This window comes from Spermophilus citellus (genome assembly GCF_964194105.1).
Source record: "Spermophilus citellus genome assembly, chromosome: 2".
Classification (NCBI taxonomy): domain Eukaryota; kingdom Metazoa; phylum Chordata; class Mammalia; order Rodentia; family Sciuridae; genus Spermophilus; species Spermophilus citellus.
Genome location: NC_138183.1, coordinates 192,757,802 through 192,776,726, shown reverse-complemented (window position 1 = coordinate 192,776,726; position 18,925 = coordinate 192,757,802). Strand labels below are relative to the sequence as shown.

The window sequence follows — 18,925 nt, the reverse complement described above, 5'->3', positions numbered from 1 at the left end:
AACGAGACCTTCATGCCCCAGCATTGATTATGCAATGTTGGGTGTGGGCCCACCTGGAAAAGGACATGACCTTGGATGAAGCAGCTGTAAGCAGATCCCTGGAAGATGTGACAGCTGACGATTCTGACAACACTCCTGACAGCATGTCAACACTCCTAACAGCATATCTCAGGTGTGGTGGCCACAGACCTTCATTGAGGAAGGATTTGGGAAGTGTGTTCCCACGTCCATCACACAAAGGAAAGTAGAATCAACCCATCTTGGTGGCAGAGCCTCAGACTCAGAATGAAGCACTGAAAAATGTCTGAGTTATTTTGGTATTTTATAAATGCAATTATATTTTCTGTGTCATCTTGTTAGGGCAAATAAAGTCTTCTTGAAAGCCTTTAGAGGGAACCTAATGATAATTTTCTATTTTTATTATTTGAAATTCTACTATAAGAAAGAGCAAAGCTTTCTCCCAAATTTAATTCTATTATTCATATCATTATAAAATCAGCTTTTATTTTAGTCTATGGGTTATAATCTAATACTGCCAATATTTTCTCACCTAACTGGTTCTAGCTTTGGCCATTAGGAGATCCTTTGAGTTGGCTCCTGTGTGAGAAAGTCATGTCCTTTTTGAGTTCTTTCATACTTTATGGAATCATGTAATGTTCCACACTTAAGTCTTTTTCCCTGTTCCAGCTTGGGAATCAATTATTTCCCCAAGGAAACCTGGTTCCTTTTTAAAAAGAACAATGTTAGAAATTAAGATCTGGAAACTGGGGACTTGTTGGTACTTGGGAAGATTTTCTTAAAACATCACTATGTTACCATTATTACTCCTAAAAATATTAGCAATTCCTGAATATATCCTAAAGTCTGGTCAATGGTAAAATTGTCTCAATTGTTTCAATGTCTTTTTAGAGTTGATTTATTCAAATTAGGATCCAAACAAGGTTCAGTTTTTCTTTTAGTTGGTTTCTATTTTAGTCAATTTTTCATTGCTGTGAACAAAAACAAACAGAACAAAACAAACAAACAAACAAAAACTGAAAAGAACAGCATAGAAGAGAAAAAGTTTATTTTGACTGACAGTTTCAGAGGTTTAATCCATGGTTGGCTGATTCCATAGCTCTGGGCCCAAAGTGAGACAGAACATCATGGCAGGAAGGTATGGTAAAGGAAAGCAGGTCTGGACATGGCAACCAGGAGCAGAGAGAGAGCTCTGTTCACCAGGGACCAAATATAAACCCTAAAGTTACACCCCCAGTGACCTTCCTCCTTCAGCCACATCCTACTTGCTTACAGTTAACTGCCCAGTTAATCTATATAAGTGGATTAATCCACTATGTTAAGACTCTCATAACCCAATCATTTTTACCTCTGAAAATTCTAGCATCATATCATATGTGAGCTTTTGGAGGACACCTCATATCTAAATCATAACATTTTAAATTTTAATTTATCAGTCCCCTCCTTTTTCCCTTGTCGTTTGTTGAGAAACAAGGTCATTTTTCCTGTAGAAATTACCAGGTGGTAGATCTGATTACTTGCATCAGGATGGCGTCATTTGTTTTTCACTCAATTCATTGATTTTTTTTGGCAAGAAGATTTCAGAGGAGGTTGTGTAATTTTTACTGTCATACATTATCTTCTTGCCTTTCATTGTGATGTTATAATTATTCAATGTGTTCTGGTGTTTTTGACCTGATCTATTATAAAATTTTGTACCAAACTTTTCATCTAATGGTGTTAATTAACATCCACTGATAATTATTGTCTAGATTCATTATTTCATCAGAGGCTGCAAAGTGAAGGCGTTCTATCATTCTTTTGGCACTCATCAGTTGTTTGTTTTATAAAAAAATTTCCCTATCAACTGAAATATGGTTTGTATAAGAAAGGGCTTGGAATAAACGCTCGATTCTTTCCTTAGCAACCTTTGAGGTGACCAGAGACTTTATTCTCCATGTCAAGATGAACTCATGAAATTTAACATTTAATATTATCCAGTCATCCTTTTAGATGCTCAATTTTTTCAGTATTTAGCCAGTGGGATCACTTTCAGGTTGACTCTTGTGAAATGATCTCAGTAGCAGTTTATGGCTTCTTTGCTTTCTGGCAAGACAAAAGGTAGGTTAACCTAGTGCATTTTCGTCCCCAAATCTGAACCAGCCATTTCTCCCAATAGAATCCCAGTTCCTTTTATGTGGAAATAGTATTTTGGAACTCAATGGTACTGACTGGGTTGGTCTCTGATTCTAGTGCCCCCCACCCCACCCCTTTTAAAAGAAAAACACATCAGATTGGCTCTTGTGTTCTTTTGAGAAAACCCCACCCTTTTGTGAGTTCTTTATGGCACCAGAGGAAATTCCAGGCACATCCTGTATTTTCTCTGCATCATGAATTCAAACTTACAGAAGTTTAAAATTTTGACATCCTCTAAGTTAGCAGTCTATCCCTTTTTTAGCATTTGCCATTATGTTTTTCTTGGCTCCAACTAAAACTGACCTTGGAGGGGTCTTTTTCATCTTAGGGGAGGGTGTCCTTAGTTTCCATGACTGAAACAAAAGAATCAACTTAGTGTTCCATGTCAAATACAAGTATGCAAGTGTATTTATACAGACACGTATATATTGTATTATTGTATCTTTTTACATGTATTTTTTGCAAGGAGTGCCCAACGCTTTGGTCCCCCGTCCTTGTTGCAGTTCCCGCTGAAGCCTGGAACCTTTGCTCCACTTTCAGGCTTTCCAGGGAAGTTTTAAGCGGTGAGACCTCCCAAACGTCCAACCAATAGACACCAGCGTGGGAATGCGGGACTGAAGGGAGGAGGGACGACCGAGACTGCGCGGTGAGGGGGTGAGAAGAGGGGCGTGGCCGAGGCTGGGGCCGCCCCGCGGGGACTGACGCCAACTGCCAGTCCAACCGCCAGCAGGCTGGCTGGGGACTGCGGCGGCTAGCTCCGCGGAGCGTCTTTCAGTCCCGGGTCTGTGTGTGTCTCCGGTGTCCTCTTTCCGGCCAGCACCTCACTCTTCGCTTCTCGGGGTTCATCTCCAGGTTCTCACTTTCTCCTTCTCTTTCACCGTCTCCCCATCCCTGGTGCCAGCCATTCTCCCGGGCTTCGGTGTCCAGACCTGAGGACCTGCCCTGTGCCCCGTGGAAGAGCCTCTGGAGCCCAGCTCAGCCTCGAGAGCCACCGAGGAGCCTGGGTCCCGCGCAGGTGAGCGTGGTTGGGAGACAGGAAAGCCACCCTATCCCGCAGGAAAATGGGGCCCTGTCACTGTAGTGTCAGATGCCAAGGCACCATCTGCGCTTTGGAAATCCAGCCTTTGGGAAATGTTGGGTTAGAGCCGTGCGGTTGGCTAGGACCTGACAGAGAGCATTCTTGGCTATTTTTGTTTTCTTCCCACTGAAGCCAAACTTCAACCTTAGATGAGCTTTGTGGAGATGAAGGAGAACTGAGACAAGGAAAATCCCTCTTACTACAGAGGTATCTGTGGGTGGCACAAACAGTTGAGAGCTGGAATTTAGGAGATCTGGAGCTTGTTCCATGTTTTGCTACTGAGTGTCCTTACATAAGTTCCCCCCACCCCCAAAGCCAGGTCAGACTTTATTGTTGTTCCTCCCTGTACTCTTTCTCAGTAAAAGAGCAGGGAGCATTTCATGGGAAGAGGATTCTATGGCAGACATTAATTTGAATTCTTTGCTAAAATGAACAGTTCCAAAGCATTCCTGTGTCAGATTTTTCTCCATCCTTAGTTCCAAGCACATTGTATGAAATACTTTAGATGTCCATGCCAGAGTCACTATCTGTATTAACACTAACGTGATCAATATAATAATAAATAAAAAATTATTGATAATAACTAATTGTTATAGTGATAGACCCACAAGTGAAATTGTAGAGACATCTAAATTTGTAGTAAGACTTCTATTTGTATAGTGCTTTAAAATTTGAAAGTCACTTTTGAGTGGTTCTTTATATGGGTTGTCTTAAGTAGGTACTATCCACATCTTACAAACAAGGAATCTAAGGCCTAGAGAGATTCAGTAACCAGCACTAGGTCACAGTACCAAGTGGAGGTGGGACATGAATCCAGCCACATGACAAATGCTTTTCCTTTGGTCATCTCTCCACTTCCTCTCCCTTTCCTTTTCCTAGTTCTTCTATCACACTCCATGCTCATCCAGTGCTTCATTTTTATCACCTTGAGAATTCCTTTTTAGATGTTAATAGTCATGTTGGCTAAATGATTAATACTTAGATATAACTCATTATTAAAGAATTAATTTCTAAGAGTTTGAAGTATCTCTCCCAGAGATGAAGAAGGATTTAAATGCTTTTAAGAGGAGGAATTATAATTGTTGTTATTGCAGTCATGCATCATGGAATGATGACAATACCTACGAAGGAATGCATCATTAGGCAGTTTTGTTGTGTGAACATCATGACTATATATACACAGACCTAGATGGAATAGCAGTAGGCTATATGGTACCTATATTTGAATGACCTATATGGGATATGGAGATAGATACACACACACACACACACACACACACACACACACACAGTAGCCTATTGTTCCTAGAGCTATGATGAACAAAACATGAGATTAAATCAAGTATAAAAGAAAATGGTATAAATCAGAAGACTCAGTAAATGTGAGATTTGTGAGACTGCTGACAGGTAACATGGATTCTGAAGCAAAGAGAAGCATAGAAATTAAGTAACATGCCCAAGGGTATGTAGTCCTCTTGGTTCAAATAGTTTTTTAACCATTACACCAGCCTGGCTCAGGGACAGATGTGTACTTAGAAGAAAGCTTGACGCTTCCTGGCAGGAGGGCCTGAACTGGGGGAGAGAGGTACATAAAGAAGACACTCTACCTTGGCCTGTTTTTTGATTATACTGTTGAAAGCCCAAGATTGGAGGGGGGGTAGATTTTCTTTTGACTCAATAAGGCAATCTCCCCTACTCCCCATGATAGTGACCCATAGTTCCTAAGTTAAAATCAAGTGACTAAATGAATCATTCAAGCACTATTGGAAATTTTTCCTAATTGACTAGAGGACTGTAGCTAAAAGCAGTACAACTTTGTCTTATAGTTCATTGTGGGAAGCCATTTCTGACACGTGATTGGGTGGCTCCCGTTAAGAGTCTGAGGCGTTCTGGCTGTGTTGGAACTTTCCCGGCCCTTTCCTAATGAGAGAACCCATCCGTGTGGGGGTGTGACTGACCACTGACCCCAGGGGCCCAATCACTGACCCTGACCTTGGAATGCGGTCCCCCCTCAATCTTCATTGGATGGAATTCTCCCCTGAATCTCTTGTTCCCCAATAAAAAGCTACTCCCAGGTGTGTTCTCTCTCTCTCTCCTGCTAGCCCTGAGTAATCCTTGCTGCCCTGCTGGGCGGTTAGAGGTGGGAACCAGAGAGGGGAGCCGTCTCGGACCTGGCAATAGAAATAAGGTAACTGAGTCTGTGTGTTTTATTTCCATCTCTTCTAGCTAACTTTTATGCCAAGAACCTCATTAATGAAACCAATTGCGCTGGCCGCATGGAGGAGTTCATTGCTCAGAAAGCTGCCTGAGAGATTGGTTTAAAATAATCAGACCATTCCTTTGCCAAAAGCTCTAGAGTGGCTCCCTATCTGTGGGATAAATACCTTAATAGGTATCAGAGCCTCCCAGGATCAGGAGTCTGCTGACCTCTTCAGCCCCATCACTGCTCATAGCATTTGCATTCTGTCTTTATATCCTATCTTTGCTGTTTTCTGTTGCCTATAGGCTTTTTAGGTCCACTCGCTCTGCCCTTCTCCTTCTCTTCTAACATCCACTTCACTCATTTGTTCATTCAACATATATTTGAGTTCCTATAATGTACCAGGGCTGGTTCTAGGTATGAAGGTATAACAGTGAATAAAATAGATATATCCTTGCTCTTTTTGGATCTTCTCTTCTGTAGTATGTACTGAACAAGTGTAATATATGAGCTATCAGAGGGTAAGAAATGGAGAAAAGAGCAGGAAAAAGGGACAGAGAAGACAAGGAAGTTGTCAGGGAAGTCCTCACTGGTTGGATGATGTTTAAATAGAGCTGAAGGAGATAAGAGAATGAGCTCTGTGGCTATCAGAAAAAGAGCTCCAGGCAGAGCATGTTAACTATATGAGGCAGGAGGTTACTTGGACCACACTGTTGGGTGTACACCCTCTGATAGGGTGAACTAGGGAAAAATCTCCCGGCTTCTTTGATGACAAAGAAGATTGCCATTTACCTCTTAAATACAGTTGAAAATCAATATGGAGATTCCTCAAAAGACTAGGAATAGAACCACTGTGTGACCCAGCTTTACCTCTCTTTGGTGTTTATTCAAAGAATTAAAGTCAGCATATTATAGAGATACATGCATACATATGTTTATAGCAACACAATTCACAATTGGAATCAGCCTAGGTATCTGTCAACAGATGGACAAAGAAAATGAGGTATATGTACCAAATGAAGTTCTATTCAGCCATAAAGAAAAACAAATTATGTCATTCACAGAAAAATGGATGGAGCTGGAGAGCATCTTGTTAAGTGAAATAAACCAGACTCAAAGTCAAGGATTGTATTGTTACTGGCAGCCAGACCAAGGAAACCGCCTGGATCCCTGTTGGCCACCTGCCTGCATAAGAAATAGGCAATGGATGTACAAAGAAAAAATGAATTTTATGCAGTTTGATCAAAATGGGGAAAATCAGCTAGAATGTTGCTCTCTGGATTCTGCAGCTAACGAGGTAAATCCACTACAGAAATGAATACAATTTATAGAAACAAAAGCTAAGTGATTGGCTTATTTTGCTTAGCAAGATATTCTCCACCTCCAACCATTTACTTGCAAATGCTATAATTTCACTCTTCTTTAAAGCTGAGTAATATTCCATTGAGTATGTATACCACATTTTCTTTATTTATTCATCTATTGAGGCACACCTAGATTGGTTCCATAGTCTAGCTATTGTGAATTAAGCTGCTATAAACATTGATATGACTGTGTCACTATAGTATGCTGATTTTAAGTCCTTTGAGTATAAACCAAGAAGTGGGATAGCTGGGTCAAATGATGGTTCCATTCCCAGTTTCTGAGGAATCTCCATACTGCTTTCCATAGTGGTTACACCAACTTGCAGTCCCACCAGCAATGTATGAGTGTACCTTTTTCACCACATCCTTGCCAACATTTATTGTTGCCTGTATTCTTGATGATTGCCATTCTGACAAGAGTGAGATGAAATCTTAGAGTAGTTTTGATTTGCATTTCTCTAATTGTTAGAGATGTTTAACACTTTTTCATATATTTCTTGACCAATTGTATTTCTTCTTCTGTGAAGTGTCTGTTCAGTTCCTAAGCCCATTTATTGATTGGGTTATTTATATTTTTTTGGTGTAAAGTTTTTTGAGTTCTTTATATATCCTAGAGATTAATGTTTTATCGGAGGTGCATGTGGTAAAGATTTTCTCCCAGTCTGTAGGCTCTTTAACCAAAGGCCAAATGTTTTCTCCAGCATGCGGATGCTAATTCACATGGGGATAGGAGAGATAATAGAATGAAACAGACATTATTACTGTATGTATATATGTGACTACATGACCAATATGAGTCTGTAACATATACACTCAGAAAAATGAAATTATATCCCATCTATGTATGATATATCAAAGTGCATAAACTCATTCTGCTGTCATGTATAACTAAATAAAACAAATTAAAGAATAAAAGCTAAGTGATATGCATATGTAGATTTTAACTAGTCTATGCTTAGCTAGATATTTTATCAGTGATAGTTTTCTTGGCATCTGTTCTTTGAATGAGGAAGTTTTTATCCTCAGCATGAAGAAATTCAGGAGCTCTCTGTTTTAATATGTTGTCTCTCATATGTGGGAGCTAGAGAAAAAAAAAGGAAAAAATGGATCTTGTGAAAATAGAAGGTATATCTATAAATGACAAATTAAAAAAATAAAAATTAAAAAAAGAAAAAAGAAGAGAGACCAAGAATGGAATTGGGAAGAAGGAGGTTAGAGTAAGGGGAGGTATGAGGGAATGAAACTGATCAAATTATGTGCATACATGAATATGTCACAGTGTATCCTGCTATTATATATAATTACAATGTGCCAATAAAAAATGAGAAGGGAAAAAAGGTAAGAGAAGATTGCCTTTTATCTTAGGCTCTAGTACAGGGAGAAAGTTTCTCAGTAGAATTATTAATCACAGACATTCACTCAAATGGATTTGGGTTTATATTTATGTTACCCAATACTCTAGAAATTCTGCACCAAGAAATTGACATTAAAAACCATCCTAGGCTGTTAAGACCCCTGGATTCTGAGCAGAACAAATGCAGAATGTCTCTGGGGAGAGACACTCTTGACATAGGCTACATAGGATTCCTACAGAATTTTGAGAACAGAAATGTCAGAGCAAGCATATTGCTTATTTTCAGTTCATCTGTGTGAATGAAAGAAAACTTGCATATAGGCCAGCATCTATGTATGAACACACACATTGAGCTGCTTCCTGTCCTTACAGAGATCATGGAAGAAGTGACATCATCCTCCTTCAACAATCCTCTGTTCCAGCAGGAAGACAAGAAAGGGATTACTTACCGGATCCCGGCCCTGCTCTATGTGCCCCCCACCTGCACGTTCCTGGCCTTTGCAGAGAGGCGTTCAACAAGCAGGGATGTGGATGCACTCTACCTGGTGCTGAGGCGAGGGCTGAGGACTGGGCACTCAGTACAGGTGACTCATCCCAGATCTAGGCCTGGGCCTTATTTTCTCTCCACAGATCTCAGTGCACTTTGGGATTTGTGCCTTTTCCCATCAATGCTAGAAAAACCCGAGCTGAGGAGGGAGAAACAGTAAAAATAGTGTCTCTCAACTGAGTGCTTTTTGTGTGCCAGGGACACATTTGATCTTCACAGCTATTCTGTGTCCTAGGTACTATTGTCAGTCATGGTTCACCTATAAGGAAACTGAGCCTCAGAGAGGTTGCCTTTTGCTGAAGGCCAAGCAGCTATAATACAGTGGTAGGAGGAGGCTTCAAAGTGAGTCTCAACTCCAGAGGCCTCCATGGCTCATTCAGATTTAGCTAAAATATGGTGAGCTTTTCATTTCTATTTCCAGTAATTTGTATAAATCACCCAAGGAAGTAAACAGTATTAGTCCAATTTTGCTATTCCCTAAAATAATCGACTTAAACTTGAGACCACAGTTAGTAAATAACAATATTAGCCATATTATTACTTTTACTAAATGCTTAATGTGAGGTATGTATTAGTCTTCTCATTTCATTGGAGGAAACTGGGCCTAAGAATTAAAGCAACTTGCTTTGGGCACACTTGTAATAAGTGGTATAATTGAAGCTGGAACCCTTGCCCTTAAGTAGCACATTTTTACCAAAAATATAGGGAATAAAGAATAATTGCTGCTCTTAGGCATGGAAGCTCCAAAGTTATTTCAGACCCCATATTTCTTCTTGTTGCCTTCCTTACTCCCAGAGTGGCTGAAGTGAGGATCAGAGGAGACAGTGGCTTTGAGAGTCTTGTTTAAAAAAATGTATGGCTGTGTCTCTGCCCATAATAGGTACTTTAATCTCCCTAACCTACCCTACTTTTCTACCTACAGATATCTGAAATCTTACCATTAAACCTTCAGATTTATAGCAGATATCTTCTTCTGTTACAGTGCAAATGTTATTGTGTTTAAAATGGGCCTTGCCAACAACCATATTCTTGCTTTTGGTGTCATTGGCTCCCATTTCCAATCCCTGAAACCTTGAGTTGTCTTCATGGCTCCCCAGGATAAGGCTCCTTTCTTGAATAACTGGCCTCCAAAGAGGCTTACTTCTGCATCCCAGCAGAATGTGGATATCTAGCTATTTAATTTTCTTTCGGACAGCCATGACCCGTGGTCATGTTGTCTGCTTTCTTATCAAAGCCAGAGAACTGTTAAGCATTTTTTGTAATCAAACCATATCTGTTATATAACCTCACTGCCCAGTAGTCAAATACATTCACAAAATTTGTCCATTTTAACTCTTCTCTCTTATTTTATTTACTTTCATCTTCTGTTTTACTTAACTAAAGAGTCTTGAAGTTAGAAAAATCATTATCTCAATGTCTTTTCCAATCTGGAAATATGTACTCCACTGATAACTATAATAGCTTAGTGGGTAAAGTTGTTTCTTTGGAGTCAGTAAAGACCTACATTTATTGGCTCTCTGACCTTAAATACTTGACTCTTAGCTGTTTCATCATCTGTAGGATGTAACTGATGTTACAAATTATACAATAAGAACAACATTAGTTATTTCCCAGAAAGGGCCTGCTTGCATAACTCTTCAAATTAAGACTCTAATCCTGTGGCAACTTAAATTTTCTTTTAAATGAGGTAATCTCTACCTTTCTATAATTATTCATCGATCTTGTTCTGCCTTCTAGAGCAGTCAGTATCTATACATAATATAGATAAAGTCCCTTTGGCAGAGAGCTTACTCTTTGAAGTACCTGGAAGCTGTGTTCATTCCCTTTGAGTCTTCTGTTTTCTGGGATAAGCAGCTTTCTTTCTTTTAGTGGCTCTTTAGGCAGTGGTCCTAGTTTGATTTCTAATCTCTTACTGACTTTGGGATCTGGTCTGAGATGTCAGTGTCTTTTTTTTAAAGTGTAGTATTCAGAATTGAAGTTAAACTTCAAGTATAGACTGATCAGCTCAGCAATGAGGTAGGCTATCTACCTCATATCTGTCTTACCTTGAATCCTTTAATGCAGCCTAAGGTAAAATAGCATCTACTGTTTTGGCAGCTGCATGACACAGTTGACTGATATTGAATAGATGGTCAGCTGAAACTTCTTAAGTCTTTTTCTTTCCTTTTTTTCATTTTTTTAATTGTGGTAAGAGATATCTAATATAAAACTTACATCTTAACCATTTTAGTGTTAATTTTATTTACACTGTACAGCTAATCTCTAGAACTTTTTTTATCTTTCGAAACTGAGACTCTGTATCTATTAAACACTCCCCATTTCTCCTTCTCCCCAGCCACTGGCAACCACTACTGTACTTTCTATTTCTAAAACTTAGGCTATTAAAAATACCCCCACATAAGTGGAATCATACAATGTTCATTTTTTGTGTGTGATGGCTTATTTCATTTAGTATAATAATATCCTCAGAGTTCATCCATGTCAGAATTTTCTTTGTATTTAAGGCTGAATAAAATACCATTGTAGTATAATTTTGCTTATCCATTCATTTGTTGAAGGACATTGAGTTATTTCCACCTATTGGCTGTTATAAATAACATTACATTGAGTAAAGGTGTGAAGATAGCTCTTTGAGACTCTGTTTTTTTTTTGGGGGGGGGATATATTTCCATAAGGGAATTGCTAGAACATAAAATAATTCTATATTTAATTTTCTGAGGAAGTAACTACTGCTTTTCATATTGGCCACAATATTTTATATTCCCACCAATGGTATAAAAGTGTTTTGGTTTCTTCACATCCTTGCCCAAACTTATTTTTTTTATAGTAGCCATTCTTATGGGTGTGAGATGAGATCTCATTGGTTTTTGTGTTGTTGTTGTTTGTTTTGTGTCAGGGCCTCGTGCTTTCTAGGCAAATGCTTTACCACTATGCCACAACCCCATAGTGTGGATGTAATTTGTTTCCCTAATGGTTAGTGATGTGAGCATCTTTTTTCCCCCACTTTTTTATTGGTGCATTATAGTTGTACGTAATGAGGTACACAATATAACAATATAATTTGGCCAATGTCATTCCCCAGTATTCTCCCTTTTCCATCCCTCCTCCCTCCCCATCCCTTTCTTCCCTTCTACTCTTCCTTCAATTTTTATAGGTTCCCCCCATCTTTCTTTTCCTTTTTCCAGTTTTTCCAGTAAGTATCTTTTTATATGCTTTTTAGCCTTTACATCTATTCTTTTTTTTTAAGAGAGAGAGAGAGAAAAGAGAGAATTTTTTTAATATTTATTTTTTAGTTTTCGGCGGACACAACGTCTTTGTTTGTATGTGGTGCTGAGGATCGAATCCGGGCCGCACGCATGCCAGGCGAGCGCGCTACCACTTGAGCCACATCCCCAGCCCCTACATCTATTCTTTAATCAGGTTTCTTATCCCAGTCCTTGAGCTCACAACCTGTTTTATCTGTCAAGCCTTAGCTTGTTTGTTATGTCTTCATTGCTCCGGTTGGTTTAGATCATTTTGGATTCTAAAGTTTCAGTGCTTTGTTTCTACTTTTGTAACAACTGTGCATTAGACATATCTGGCCCAAATTGTTTTCTTTTCTTAGTCAACAAGGATGACTGAGCTTCTTTGACTCCCCAGCTACTCAATGATTAAGTTGACTTTATCCCTTACCTTTGAGTTGGTTAGAGTGTGCAAGGTATTCTGATAACGGAAGGGGCTGCCCAAGAAATCCTGAGTTTTCTGTCTCTAACCTAGTTCAAGGAAGGGTTTTTAATCCAGGAGTCTTAGAGTAGATCCCTCTGCGGGAAAACTAGAAAACTCTTATGGTCCAGTATGACTGAGATTCTGAGCTGAACTTTGCCCATTCATGCAGAAATTAAATTTTTTGAAAATTTATTTTTTGTCTTGGATAGTTAATGATTACACACATGATGGTGCCTGTTTCTTCATATTCTTACCAATAGAATATTATCAAACTGTATGGTTTTTGCCATATGATTTTGTGATATGAAAATATTGTGTCAGTTTAATTTTAATTTATATTTCTTTTTTGTGTGTGAGCTTGAATATTCTTTAGTTTTTTCCCTCTTTCTTTCAGTTGTATTATCTTGTCCTTAGCCCATTTTTATTAGGGTTCTGAAAAATTTCCTACAAATTTCTAGTTTTATTTTTTAAATATATTAAGGAGATTAGGCCTTTCTTTGTGATATGTCTGATTAGGCATCATCTCATTGTATCCTTATAATACTCCTCTGCATAGATGTTTTTAAATTCTTCATTTAGTTGGTAAAGAGATTGAGGGAAAATAAGACTGAGCAGCTCACCAATGTCTCACAATGGCAATGCAAGCAGAGTTAGAATGAGATATCTCTGATTTTGTGCTTGAGCTTTTAATAAAGCTGTTGTGAATTGCCTCCCCAGGGTAGCACAGGAAGGAAAAAAATTTTTTTGTCTTAAATTTCCCTATATTCACCTAAAATTTCTCTGTTTTCCTGCCTGGCCTTGTTTTGCTTTCTTTTTTTTCTTCTTCCTTCTTTTCTTCCTTCCTTTCTTATTTACTTTTATTATTTTTTAATTATAGTTTTTTATGTTAGAGTATTTTTTTCAAATATATTTACTTTATTTTCATGTGGTGCTGAGGATCGAACCGAGTGCCTCACATAAGTGAAGCAAGTGCTCTACTGCTAAGTTATAACCCCAGCCCCCTTATTTATTTATTTATTTGTTTGTTTATTTATGGTACTGAGGATTGAACCCAGGAACTCTACCACTGAGCTATATCCCCAGACCTTTTATTTATTTATTTTTATTTTGAGATAGAATTTGCTATATTAATTGAGGTTGGCCTCAAACCTGGGATCCTACTGCTCAACCTCCCAGGTAGCTAGGATTATAGGTGTGTGCCACTACACCTAGCCTTGCTTTTCTTCCTTTTCTCTTTTTTTCCTTTCTTTTCTTTTTCTCTCCCCTCTTCTTTTCTTCTCTTTGCAGTTCTCCTTCCTTTTTTGCCTGTCTTTTTTGTAAAATTTTATTTAGTTACTGCCATGTGCCGGGCACTAGACTTAACAAAATTAGTACAATTTGGATTCTACCCTCACATGTCTCATAATCTAGGCAGGGAGACAGTTACAAAAAATTTGCAATGTTTTATAATTTCTGTAACTTACAAGGAATGCTTCACAAAGGAGGTGACTTTTGAGTTGGGTATTAGAGGATGATGTGGAAGTCCAGAGAAAGCAAGGAACAGCATTTTAGACAGAAGGGACCACATTTATGATATCTAGCCATGTCTTTTTCCAACTTTATAGGTCATCCTACAATACTTGAGAATTTGGGGACTGCTTGGGCCTTTAGAATTTTGTAGATTTAGGGCTGGGGATGTGGCTTGGTGGTAGAGCATTTTCCTGGCATGCATGAGACTATGAATTCAATGTTTGGTACTACAAAAAAAGAATAATTTTGTATATTTCAATATTATTTATTTTTCTGTTTATGAAAAGTACCAATGCTTTTAATGAGCCTCATATCTTACTTTAGCATTTTACTCCCCCTGTCTCTCCTTTCCTCTTGACTAGTGGGGACCCCTGAAGCCACTGGTGGAAGCCAGTTTACCTGGGCATCGGACCATGAACCCCTGTCCTGTGTGGGAGCAAAAGAGTGGCTGTGTGTATCTGTTCTTCATCTGCGTGCGGAACCAGGTCACCGAATGTCGACAGATTTTTTTAGGCAAGAATGCTGCTCGCCTCTGCTTTGTCTGCAGTCAGGATGCTGGATGCTCGTGGAGTGAGGTGAGGGACTTGACTGAAGATGTCATTGGCTCAGAGTTGAAGCACTGGGCCACATTTGCTGTGGGCCCAGGGCATGGCATCCAGCTGCAATCAGGGAGGCTGGTCATCCCTGCATATGCCTACTATTTCCCTTATCGGTGCCTTTGCTTCGCACTACCATGTAAAACAAAGCCTCATTCCCTGATGATCTACAGTGATGACTTCGGGGTGACATGGCATCATGGTAAGCTCATTAGACCTTTGGTGACAGTGGAGTGCCAAGTGGCAGAGGTGACCAGGAAGGCTGCTCATCCTGTGCTCTACTGCAGTGCCCGGACACCAAACAGGTACCGAGCAGAGGCTCTCAGCACTGATCATGGTGAATGTTTTCAGAGACAGACCCTGAACCCACAGCTCTGTGAGCCCCCACATGGCTGCCAAGGCAGTATAGTGAGTTTTCGGCCCCTGGAGAACACACGTAGATACCAGCACACAGGTGGCAAAGATGCTCCTACCATTCAGGAGAGCCCTCTGCTGGACGATTCACTGAGGCTGGAGGAAGGAGCTGGAACAGCATCAGAAACATGGCTCTTATACTCACACCCAACTAGTAAGAAACGAAGAGTTGACCTGGGCATCTACCTCAACCAGAACCCCTTGGAGATTGCCCACTGGTCTCACCCTTGGATCTTGCATTGCGGGCCCTGTGGCTATTCTGATCTGGCTGCTGTGGAGGAGGAGGGCTTGTTTGGATGTTTGTTTGAGTGTGGGACCGAGTGTGAGTGTGAGCAAATAGCCTTCCGTCTGTTTTCAGACCAAGAGATCCTGAGCTGCATATAGGGGATCTGCACCATTCCTGGTAGGAACCTGAGCCAATTCAAGGCAAATAATTTACTGACTTTTCCATAGAAGAGAATGGCAGCCACAGCCAGGATAACAGAGGTTACTGAGGTATACAGAGAATCAAACCCTTAATATTCTACTCTTGGCCTTTTTTTCATTTCTTCTCCAAAGAGCAAAATGAAAAATTTTCCATAGCTCCTTCAGTCAAAGATCACTGAATTGGCCAGTTTTAGAACATTGGACTTGTTACCTGAACTTCCTGGGCCTCAGGTGTCCATCTGTAAAATGAGAGAATTGATTCTGTGATCTCTTGTCTTCCCATTACTAGGAGAAGCAGAGAACCTATATGTTCCATGATTAGCAAGTCCTGGCTGCATAAGGATTCTGCTCAGAATGGGCGACAGAGTACTTTCTTTTCAAATGACTCTTCCCTAATAATCCTATAAGGTTACACACAGGGGTCGAGGCAAGAAGAAAGACCTGGATTTGTTTTTCATATTTAATAACAAAACACCCTTACCCTTCTAATCATGCTCCAAGCTTTGCAGGCTGTCCATCCTAGAGGAATTGAGCAAGACAGCAGAATCATGAGGTCCCCTACTTTCTCCAGCTTTGCAGCTCTGCTCAACCTTCCCTTCCTTATCCAGAAAACATTTCCTGGGAGAAAAATGAGAAACCAGCAGCCCTTGATGATGGTGCTTTCTGCTTCTGATATCATTATCTTGATGAAAATGAGCCTGATGTTCATTTTCCCATCAGAGTGATTCCTGTTGGGGAAAGGACATAGGTTTAGGATATTAGAACACTGGACAAACCAGGCATGTTGGTATACATCTACAGTCCCAGCTACTCAGGAGGCTGAGACAGGAGAATCCCTTGAACTCAGAAGTTCAAGGCCAATTTGAGCAATATAGAGAGACCATGTCTCTAAAAACAAAACAAAAAAATGGACAAAACTTCCTATGGTCCCTTCAACGAGCTCACAGTTTATGGAGCTAGAAAAGGAATTAGATTTGAGAAAATAAATGCTGATGGTGGATAGTTGGTAGATATTGGGCTCTAAATTGGGATGATGGTAACTCCTGATGTCATTGTGTTAATTGCATCTTCAGTATATCTGGAGTCCTCTGTCCAAGGGCTTGTCCAGGCTGCTGGGTTTTCCCCAAGTTGGTTTTATTCAGAATGTTTTTGTGGCATAGCCTCTCCTTTATCATTGGGGAAGGTCCTCACCCATTAGGAAAGTCATGGGCTGTAAACCTCTAAATCAGGCCTATTTGTTGGGACCCATTGGAATCACTACTTTTGAAGTGGGGATGACTCTCCATCTAAGACTTTTGGGGCTGAACTTACTTAGTCAGTCATGGGTATCTCACATGATATTCCAATAGTTGCTTCTATCTTAGATTGTTTCCCTAATAGGCTGTTATTATGACAGAAATTTTAACATTAGATTTATTTTTTGTCTCTTTCTCCCTATTTAAGGAGGATAGTGCCTTAAACTCAGCTAAATATTTTTTGGTGCTGGGTAATGACCATGAAGAGTAAGCCTAGTTATGAGATGCAGCCTAGGAGGCTAGAGTTGTAGTTATACAAGGCAGGTAAAGAATGTCATACTTGAGCATATTACTTAAGACTGTAACTTTGAATGGATTTTAAAAATCCACTTAGCCTTTCATATATTTGCCAAAGTAATCTTCTTAGTACAGTTATGATCTTCATCCATTTGTGTGTACATTTATTTAAATATTTCTTGAGTGGCTCTGCATAATGCAAGGTACTTCTGTTGTCATTTCTTGGTTAAAAATCATTTGTGGCTCCCATTGCTTACTAAAGTTTAGACAGCCTAACATGCAGGACCTTCCAGTTTGGGGATAAAAATAATACATTAATACTTCCCTTTATTTCCTTGTATGAAGCCCACTATCAGGGAAGACTTTTGTCAAGCTGGCCAAGTGAAGGGCGGCAGGGGCCTAGGGGTGGCAGAGTTGGTGGTATAGGGAGAAATTGAGGAAGAGGAGAGTTAAAAAAGCATTTCTACCTCCTCCTAAGAGGTAGAAATGCCTTGCTCAGCAAAGCTTTCCTGAGCACTAACCCCAACTAAATAGGAACTGGAAGGATGGCTAATTCCAAACCAGGGATAAAGGAACATTCAGACTTCTTTAGGATTGTCTAAAGGAGTCAAGGAAGGGATCTTGGTCATGTGCCAGCATGGGCCAAAGCTGTGTAATATCAGTATTCATAAGATATCCATTTCTTAATTTCCCCTCACCCTGTACTCCTCCCTTACCTCAAGTTTGTTCTCCTTAATGGCTAGCAGTGAAACTTTTAACTGGAAAAGGGCTTATGTGCTTACTTAAGGAATGAGGAAATCCAGAATGAGGCCTAGAGTGGGTGATGGCAGCTGTGAAGAAAAAGATCAGCAGATATGAGTCTGTCACCTTTAGGAAGAGAGAGAATGTGGCCCAGTTGTGAAGCCTGGGCTGGAGAGATGGTGTAGGTGGTAGCTGCTGTGAAGAAGAAATGACAAAAGGCTGGGGATGTTTCCTGAAACCCATGGGAAGGGAGAGAACCCTGCACAGGCCTGCAGCTTGGCCTGAGAGGAGGGCCAACCCAGCCCTATACCAAGCTAGCTTAACTTGGCCATGCTAAGTGAACAATAAATACAGCTATAGGCACTCCAGTGCTGGTGCCAATCACCCAAGGCCTTCAGGGCCCTGGGACCTACCCTAAGTAAGCCCATTTCAGCCACACTTTGGATGGTAGAGTGGAAAAGATAGGGAAAGTGGTGACAGCTGTGAAGAAAAGAGGAAAGCAGAAGTGTACCTCTTGGGACCAAATTATCCTTTGCCCTCCAAAGCCCTCCATCCTGTTCCTTGGAGAATGGATGCATCCAGCACACATGACCCACCACTAGGTGTGCACCCAGATCAACTGCCCACCCATTCAAACTGTTGATCCTACTCATGTTCCTTAACTCCTCAGCTCTTTAATATTTATCTCAGGTCCTTGTTTTTTTGTGCTTTGTTTGTACCTGTTTTTCCTGGTGACCAGTTTCCCCTCAGGTGGCCAAAGATGTTTGTGACTATAGCCAGAGATAAGAAACTTTTCATTTTGCCTGTTGGGTAATCCAAAGGACCCATAGGGGTCAACCCAAGGCTGTAGGATTGATATCTCCACCTGGATCTGGCTGCTCTCTTCCCCAGTAGGCTATAAGTTTCCCTACTGCATTATTGGAAGAGATGTCATGTCATTCATCTCTGTGCTGTCAGAGGCTATACTCTTGAGTTTCTTTTCGATTCTTCCACAGGCTGCTCTGTATATACCTCTCTAGGCCTCTGCTAGGCTGGAGACTTCTGAGATCCAAGTCTGTCTGACTACTCTCTGTCCTTTTTACCTTGAAAAAATATATGTGAAATGACTTATCTATAAATACATACTTTTTCTACTACATTTGGAATTCCTTGAAAGTAAGGACTGTTTGATTGCTGTCTTTGTCCTCTGAACCCAGTATAGGGTCTGGAAAAGAGTAGACAGTAGAAAAGACAGGCTAAGTGAATGAATGAGTCGGCCTTCTGGAA

The 18,925-nt window shown here is 40.1% G+C and overlaps 1 protein-coding gene across 4 annotated transcripts; it reads left to right on the top strand.

The window, feature by feature from the left end:
- The first annotated feature begins 3,068 nt into the window (after nucleotides 1–3,068).
- Nucleotides 3,069–18,600, top strand: NEU3 (neuraminidase 3). Of its 4 annotated transcripts, XM_081278882.1 has the most exons (5): nucleotides 3,070–3,208; nucleotides 5,374–5,459; nucleotides 6,536–6,768; nucleotides 8,562–8,773; nucleotides 14,313–18,600. In XM_081278882.1, the coding sequence occupies exons 4-5, from the start codon at nucleotides 8,567–8,569 to the stop codon at nucleotides 15,342–15,344; spliced, it is 1,239 nt and encodes a 412-aa protein (XP_081135008.1). In that variant the 5' UTR covers nucleotides 3,070–3,208; nucleotides 5,374–5,459; nucleotides 6,536–6,768; nucleotides 8,562–8,566; the 3' UTR covers nucleotides 15,345–18,600. The 4 variants fall into 4 exon arrangements, with proteins under 4 accessions (XP_081135009.1, XP_081135008.1, XP_081135010.1 ...); XM_081278884.1 differs by lacking the exon at nucleotides 6,536–6,768; XM_081278881.1 differs by lacking the exon at nucleotides 5,374–5,459 and having other exon boundaries at nucleotides 3,072–3,208.
- Nucleotides 18,601–18,925: the final 325 nt, after the last annotated feature.